The sequence below is a fragment of the Festucalex cinctus genome, chromosome 12 (genome assembly GCF_051991245.1).
Source record: "Festucalex cinctus isolate MCC-2025b chromosome 12, RoL_Fcin_1.0, whole genome shotgun sequence".
NCBI lineage: Eukaryota > Metazoa > Chordata > Actinopteri > Syngnathiformes > Syngnathidae > Festucalex > Festucalex cinctus.
The window spans coordinates 12,806,495-12,815,426 of NC_135422.1; the positions used below are offsets into that span (position 1 = coordinate 12,806,495).

The 8,932-nt window shown below is 38.8% G+C and overlaps 1 protein-coding gene across 1 annotated transcript; it reads left to right on the forward strand.

Annotated features, from left to right (window-relative positions):
* Positions 1–2,170: 2,170 nt before the first annotated feature.
* On the forward strand, positions 2,171–8,323 carry fhl5 (four and a half LIM domains 5). Its single transcript, XM_077538503.1, has 5 exons — positions 2,171–2,418; positions 4,174–4,348; positions 4,553–4,722; positions 6,823–7,009; positions 7,173–8,323. The coding sequence occupies exons 1-5, from the start codon at positions 2,257–2,259 to the stop codon at positions 7,322–7,324; spliced, it is 846 nt and encodes a 281-aa protein (XP_077394629.1). The 5' UTR covers positions 2,171–2,256; the 3' UTR covers positions 7,325–8,323.
* Positions 8,324–8,932: the final 609 nt, after the last annotated feature.

Consider the following 8,932-nt stretch of genomic DNA (forward strand, 5'->3'; position numbering starts at 1 on the left):
CCGGGGCTATTTTTATGAAGATGTCTGCCCCCGTTGATCCGTTAGGAAAAACGATAGGAGCACATTAGTACAAGACTGAAAAGTAATTTGCCGACTGTCAATCACTTGTTGATGCCGCACACACACAAAAAAAGGAGGATTTGACTTTGTTGATACGTCGCTATGACAGACAAGCACATGCACTACACGTTGAGTGCCTCAACTTATGAATGACCCAATTGAGGAGTTTTTTAAGATATAAGCGGTTGCTTGGCCAGCTCTTTTGCTTTGACTTAGAAGCAAAAAAATATTTCCACCAACAGTGGAAGTTTACGTAGATTAGGAAGAAAATATTAATCATAATTAATTTGGTAATAAAGGAAATCATGATTAGTTTTTTTGGTACAAAAACAAGAAAATGTTAAAATATGTAAAAAAAATAAAATAAAAATAAAAATTAAGACAAATACATTTATTTGGAACACTACAATTATGCAAGTTCCTTTTGGACCAAGCGTGATTTATTAAATTAGATTTATTTATTTTTTATTTTTTTTAAAAAGGCTACAAATAGACAAATTTAAACAACTAACAATTAGTATTAATAATCTTTTGTTTTTGTTTATGACTTTGCCAATTTTGTAATTGTGGAGTGTAATAATAAATTGTATTTGAATTTCAATTAATTGCACAGCCATACTACAAAACAACATATTCCAATAGAATTATCTTTTGTGTATTTAACTAACCCACACTTACTTTGCCTTATGAAAGTCCGCTAGCTTAATCCTAACACATAACAGGAATCAACATAGATAGGCTAATGAAAGAAGCATAAATACGGCACTATTTCTCAACCTTTAAACAATTGATATTTGGACACAAATGGTAGCAACACATGCACACAGACAATACTCACATTTGCATATATTCTTGATCCTCTGCAAAAAACATTTCTGCAGCTATTACTGCAAGCGTCTTCTTCTGGGCTCTATTTTTGTGACCAGTGGAAATCCAGTGTAAATCTGCACTGAGGCGTGTTAGACCCGGTGTTAGTAATTTCACCAAGCCGTCATAAAAAGGGCGGTGTGTGATACTGTGGGTGTGAACACAGCTGACCCCATTCGTCGCCAATCAGAGCGGCTCTTCTCATGGCACACTCTCATCTCGCACTAAGACATCTCTGCACTATACAGAAAAGTGCATGACCGGATCACCGGATTGTCACTGATTTGTGCCAGTGTGGTGACAGAATGAGCTGGCGATAACCTCTGGAGACTTAAATATGTCGCCAGGCTTCATGTATCTATCCCCAACCTGACCGTTCCTTTCTCAATGCACCGCCTTCCAATCCCGATCGTGCATCTGTGCGTGACAACACCCCTCCCACGCACTACATCAGCTGTGCCACAGTCAGGGGTGTGCGTTAAACAAATATTCAAGGTGATAATAATAATAATTATTCATTCAATGAATTGATTTCAACAATGATGCGAGGGTTCGTTGCACGCTAATGTCATAAGAATCTCCCTGGATTGCGCAACAGCACCTGCGCCACAACTTAGACCTGTTTCCACCTGGTATAAAGTCTAGTCGACTTTCTGTCACCAAACTGTTAGTTGCACTGAGAGCGTGTAATAGAAAACGCCCTCGGTCCACTGGAACGACCAGCGAGTCGCAGTCTGCCAAATTCCCAAACACGGTAACTTGCTCCAGCACCAAAAAGAAGATTTGCCAGTTTGTATGGAAACAGGACCCTTGATTTCCATCTTAAGGTTCATGTACAAATATGCTCTTTCCTCACTAGTAAGACAATTCGGCGCATTAATAGTTACTAGTTACGTTTTTTCTGCCTTCCACTTGGACTGTGAGGAAAAAAAACGTTACCATTAAGAAAGTGGTTCCACTACTGCACCCAATTGTCTTACAGTTGATGACAAACAGCGTACTTATACATGGACCTCAAGATGGCTACCAAGGATACGGAATAACTTCTCAAACGGCTTTCCAAACCTCCAGGCCTTCTTTTCTGGCCCGCAGTTGAAAAGGCTTAGTGATGAGCTGGACATGGTCTCCCTTAAAAGGTGCCGAATGATGCAGCGGCGCACTTCTGCCCTCCCCCGGAGATTATAGCTAATAAGAGAGGCAGTATTTATAGAAGACACCCCTTGGCCCGGTGGATACCCCTTAATCCGTTCCTCACCCCTTTTTTCCATACCGCCTGTACTCGGCACGTCTCATCCTCATTCTTGCTGAGGCCAACAATCAGAAACAACCATGTCCACCCAACAGCGCTTCGACTGCCATTACTGCAAAGACTCCCTGCTGGGGAAGAAGTACATCATGAAAGAGGACACACAGTACTGTACCAAGTGCTACGAGAGCCTGTTTGCCAACTGCTGCCAGAGCTGCACCAAGCCCATTGGCGCCAACTGCAAGGTAAGAACTCGGCATGTAAATGCTTCGAACTTTTTTCGCTCTGCATTGTAAGCAAAAAATTTGATTTTTGAGTAAACATTTCTGAGAGTGCCGTGTGCAATTTTGGCACTTGGCGAAGAGTTTGGTTTTTTTGCCCCTCCTGATTACAATTTATCGTAAACAAAACATAAACAATCACACATTGTGTATTTAATCAATCCACATACAGTAACTTTGTTCCGAAAAGTCTGCTAGCTTAACGCTAAAATAATGCGAAACGTGTACTGACAAAACTAGCATCAATATTGCGGTAGCTATAAACGTTTATGTTTGACCACAAAAGATGCACAAACAATAATACTCACAGGCATATATTGTTTATGCTTTGCGATTTATGTCATTGAAGCTTAATTCGACAGTCTTCGTTACATCAGAGCTTCGTATGTGTAGCATTATACTGCCCCCGGGTGGTAAAAACACAATCAAGATGGAGCAGCACAATGTCCATTAAATCAAAGTAAAAAATGTTGCAAAAACTGTTTGCATTTATATTTAACAATTCACCCTTACAAGTCATTATCGCCGTTACTTGCTAGTGATTCTGCTCTAAAGTGGCTCTGGATCTTTATCCACATTAACAATTAAAACTCAATTCCCCATAATATGACCTACAGTATATATTTATAATATACTATCTTTAATACACAGCCATAAATCATTGGATAAGAACAGTAAGAATAAAGTATGACTTGCTAAATTGTGAGTCCCCTGTGACTTTAACTGCTGCAGGCATCCATGGACATTAGCATTAATTTAAGAGACAATAAAACTGCCAAATAAATACAAATAATAATTAAATTCTACATCAGAGGTCATTATGAACAGTGTGAGTGGACAACTGCTTGCTGCCAAGTAGTGATGTTATTGTGATGTAATAGAATATTAGCAGTCTCTTGACTAAAGTAAAATTTTCCAAATGCAAACAGACTCGGTCATTAAAAAGGAACAGCAAATATAACATATTACTTGCCAAATAGTGAGACTATGTGATTAAATAAGGACAGTCAGCCTGACCTACAACTTGCCAAAAAATGAGAATACCTTATGCTAGTTACCAAATGGGATCAAAGAACAAATCATTGCAGTTGCCAAATAGTGACCCCACTGTTAAAAGACAAACTCGGAACAGTGGCCGTGAACAACTACTTGCCAAATAGTGGTCTCACTTAACTTGAATCCCCATTAGCAGTTATTAGCAAGAGTGAGCGTGAACTATACAGAATAGTGATGCCATTCTCAATTCACCATCAGGAAGTCATCACGAACAGTGCTACCACTTGCCAAATAGTAATCCTGTGCGACTTCATTCTCCATTAAAACACATTAGGAACAATGAGAGTGAAATGTGAGACTAATCTATTACGTACTAAAGCGATTATGATATAATCTGCAATTAAAAATAATTAGGATCACTAAGAGGGAAATACCACTTTCCAAAGTAGGGACAGTGAGTCTGACTGATCACAGATGTACTGCCTGCCAAATAGTGAGACCATGAAGAATTCATACATTAAAAGTCTTTTGATTGATGTAGTGGTAATGAACTATAAACATGTAAATTGTCAACATAACCTACTGCTTGCCAAATAGTGACTCCCATTACACTTCATGAAATGTTGCAGTCAACCACTGGCAGTAACTTGAACTTGTTTATAGTCCCAAAAAATAGCACAAAGTATGACATGCGCTTACTCATCTGCCCAATGCTGTGACTAGGACCTGTCCTATAAGGACCGTCATTGGCACGAGGAGTGCTTCAATTGCGCCAAGTGCAGCCGCTCCCTGGTGGAGAAGGCCTTCGCCGCCAAGGATGATCTGATGCTGTGCACCGAGTGCTACGCCCACGACTACTCATCCAAGTGCGCCACCTGCAAGAAGACGGTCATGCCAGGTATGCGTACCTCCCGACACAGTCCGGGGTTCTGATTACATTGCGCTATTTTACCGTCCATCCAACGGCCTTGCACGCAAAATATGTCTACCCGCTCGGATATAATACAGTAGAGCTATGTGCCAAATCCCCTCCAACACAAACACTAGCGTTAGCTCACTCCAGGCGAAACTATTTTGAGCCGCTCTCATTGCCCCGTGTCAGGTTCCCGCAAAATGGAGTACAAGGGCAACAGTTGGCATGAGACGTGCTTCCTGTGCCACCGCTGCCAGCAGCCCATCGGAACCAAGTCCTTCATCCCCAAAGATGACGGCTACTACTGCGTGGGCTGCTTCGAGAAGCAGTTTGCCTACCAGTGCTGTGCTTGTAAGAAGGTGAGCTCAGCGTGCTGTCGTTCGGAGTTAGGACAGTGCATGATATGTTGCTATCTGAACAACCAATGGTGTTATGATATTTTGTTGACAAATATCTTCCTGGAGTATTACTATCAATAGTGAAGACTTTCTTTTATTTATTTATTTTCTTTTGTTATATAGTGGGTTTTTATTTCAATTAGTTTTAATGAGCTTTTAGAGAGGGTTTGCTAGTTTTTATTTTTTCAAAAATGCTTTGTTTTAATATAGTTTTTTTCCCCATTATTTTTAGTGTTTGCCTTTAAAAATCCCAGAAAAAAAAACAACAAAAAATACTGTATATTCAAAAAATATTTTCAAATATTGTATTTTTTTTTTGTTTTGTTTTTAGAAGAAATATACATATTATAGTATTATAGAGGAAAAGTCATGACAGTGGTTGTTCTTTCGTTAAAGTTTTTTTCTTTTTTTTGTTATAGTGTGTTTTTATTCCAGTTAGTTTTAATTAGATTTCAGAGAGGGTTTGCTATTTTTTTTATTTTTTTTTAATGTTTGTTTTAATTTAGTTTTTTATTGGTTTTAGTCTTAGCTTTAAAAAAAAAAATCCCGGAAAAAAAATAATACTGTATAACTGTATATTCAAAAACCATTTTAAAATACTGATTTAAAAATATATATATATATATATATATATTTTTTAGAATAACTCTACATACTGTCAAATGCATATTTGGAGTATTACAGAGGAAGTCATGACTGCATGTTATGCTATTGTCACCCTTTTTGCAGCAACCTTGTGTAATATCCAACTAATTTTCCTGACTGTAAATAATGCCACAAGGCTTTTTATATTGGAATGGTCATGATTGTGCATGGTATGCCGCAGCTGCGCTTTTTACAATAGTACTGTGTGCAATCCTATCTACTGCATTATACGAAAATCAATGACTGGACTTTCACCATAGACATGCAATCGTTTTTGTCAAAAAAGCTTGTGTATGATCTTGTTCTCTATTGTGAAGAAGATAAATGGCTGAGCGGAGTTTTACATTGAAATAGTCACGACACTGCATGGTATTCTGCTACATATACGCCCCCCCAGCAACACTGTGTGTACGATCCCCCTATTTATTTCAAATACGAAGACAAATGCCTAGAGCAGGGGTGTCAAACATACGGCCCGCAAATGGGTTTAATCCGGCCCGCGAGATAATTTTGTTAAGTTAAAAAAAAAAAAAAAAAAAAAAATTGTAATGTCCGACTAATTAATCAGCCAGCCACAATCAAAACATATAACTTTGTAATTTCACAAGCAGTCCTCAGATGACCAATACAACTTGTCCAGGGAATCGTCGTCCGGGATGTCATTATTTTACACACAACTTTAACTACAGTTTGTTTAATTATTATTATTTTTTTTTTGTAATCATACACCAACATAAATGTGTTAAATACGACACAAATTCAATTACTGGTAACACAAATAGATATGACAAGGATAAACGTCCTTATAACATCATTAACTGCGCCATGCAGTGCATTCTGGGAACAATATATATGCAAAACAGGTCGATTTCACACGTCCAGAATGTATACCGGCAAAGTGTTGCTGTGTTCTATTTGCATTTGTGTTATTTTTCGGAACAATATGATTACAATTGAGCTCCGTAATTTAGGTCTGGTCTACGAAAATCTGCGTATAAATGACAGCAATTGTTTTTAAGTTATATACCGTTATTTTTCCGATGCGGCCCACTTGATAATATATTTTCCTCCATGCGGCCCCTAAGCTAACGTGAGTTTGACACCCCTGGCCTAGAGGTTCACATTCAAATATGCACAACAGTGAATCATATGCTAACTATTTTTAATACTAATAATAGAGTGAATTCTTAACAAATGGTGAATTCACGAATTAGTGTGTTGCTGTTTGGGCTTACGACAGTGCATGGTATTCTGCTTTTGAGATTTTTCGCGACAAGATTGTACGTAATACTATCTACTACAAGTGAGAATAATGAAGATGAATGAAGAAGAAGAAGAAGAAGAAGAAGAAGAAGAATGTTTGTTGTGATTTCATACCATACTGGAATAGTCACGAGAGTGCATGGTATTCACCAGGCCATCACTACGGGCGGCGTGACATACCAGGACAAGCCGTGGCACCGCGAGTGCTTCCTGTGCATCGGCTGCAGGAAGCAGCTGTCGGGCCAACGTTTCACCTCCAGGGAAAACTACCCTTACTGCCTGGAATGCTTCAGCGACCTCTACGCCAAGAAGTGCGTGGGCTGCACCAAGCCCATCACCAGTAAGAGATCATTCATTTACCTCTCATTCATTTTAGAATGTACATCTGTGGGCACAATTATTAATGTATATTGTGAAATAATCAATTTGTTAGCTTGGAAAAAAATGCCCAAATCTGGAATGACTCAAACATTTTTTTTTTTTTTTTTTTTTTTTTTGTGCAGGTCTGGCTGGGGCCAAATATATCTCATTCGAGGAGCGTCAGTGGCACAGCGAGTGCTTCACGTGCGGGCAGTGCTCCGTGTCCCTGGTGGGCCGAGGCTTTCTCACCCAGCGTGACAACATCCTGTGCACCGACTGCGGACGCGAGAAGTGATAACCTACAATCAATGTAGCAATCGAGCTAATGTTTACGAATGGGAGGTATCGCGTAAAGATCAACAGTGTCTTTAAATGTTATGTCTGTGCGGAACTTTAAAGCTTTTTGTTAAGTTTCACATTAGATTTTAGTTGCGCAGGAAAGTATTTTAGTTTTTGTTTTTTTTTCCTCCTACCTACTTGTCTTATCTACCAGGCCTATCCTGCCCTACTGTACTGTACCTACCTATAACATATTACACCCTACCCAATTATACACTAGCAGCTAACTCTACCTACCATATTTTTCTCCTGACCAACTTGTCCTACTTTCCGGCTATATCATACCGTATTTACCGACATACCCACTCTAACATATCAAATATTTTATACCCTACTTGTCTGCTTGTTTACAATGCATACTCCTCCTGCATAGCTGTTAATTGATCAACCTACTTGCCCTATCTGCAGACTCTATTTTACTGTACATACTACACTTTTTATTTTATATCCTACCAATTCTACCCAACCCTATTCCATACCTACTATATTACACTCCACCCACCGACCTATTTACACTACGTACTATACACCACAAAACACCCCTACTATATTAAACCTTGCCTTCGACTTGTTCTACTTACTTGTTAAATCTACATACTTTACACTCCCCCTATATTATATCTACTTACCTGCTTGTATAATCTACCCTAATCCAACCTCCCCGCTACATTAAAATCATACCAGCTGATTTGCTCAATCCCACTCTACCCTTCCTTTCATCCTACTCTGAAAGACGCCCCCAACCTACTTGTCCTACGAACCTGCTCTATCCTACTAACATTTATTTTATTGCATTTCTGTGCTTCAATGCTGCTTGTAGAAACATATTTACAATGGTATTAGTGGCATTCATCAAATTGTGCACCTTCACAAAGTCGTTAAATGCAGTTCTGTATAAATGACACTGAATGAGGAGGCCGAAGTTGCTGAATAAAGGAAAGAAATATAAACACTATTTGATTTCTCTCATCTTAATCTGTGTTTACAAAGAGTTTATGTGTTTATAAAGTGTATGTAAGTATATATATGTTATTAAAAACTAAATAATACAATAAATGAGCTCACTATTTACAAGTTACACGTCACTGTCATTGTTCCCATCAGATGAATTCTTGTTTGTCCAAGTCTACTTGACATTGTTTCAATTGAACAAGCACTTTATTTAGTATTGTATAGTATTTAGTATTTGACAAGCAGTATCTTATTATTGTGCATATATTTTGACTTTTACACTATTGTCATTGATAGGATCACGTGACTTCCTCTACAACAGACTTGGATCTTTCGGCCAGATGTTTACAGCCACACATGGTTATAAGCTGCCTGTACTGATTTAATAACAAAAATGTGCAAACAGCAAAGCAATGCAAATTCTCTCTGGATGTTACAGTATGAACTATCATGTGCCCCCTCTCCCTCGGGCATGTTTGTTATGAAGACGGGTGTATGCCAGCGGCCTCTTCCGCAGTGGCCCGAGGGGGTGGTGACATCAGCGATATGTTTCCCCTACGTCTTGAGGCGTCTGCCTTGAGCACTGTGAGACTACTGCGCATTGGATTAGCGC

Excerpts from the sequence above, each read along its gene's own strand:
- fhl5 (XM_077538503.1), top strand. The coding sequence starts at position 2,257 with ATGTCCACCCAACAGCGCTTCGACTGCCATTACTGCAAAGACTCCCTG. Across the intron at positions 4,723-6,822 it reads AGTGCTGTGCTTGTAAGAAG|GCCATCACTACGGGCGGCGT; the intron begins GTGAGCTCAGCG and ends GGTATTCACCAG. Across the intron at positions 7,010-7,172 it reads CTGCACCAAGCCCATCACCA|GTCTGGCTGGGGCCAAATAT; the intron begins GTAAGAGATCAT and ends TTTTTTGTGCAG.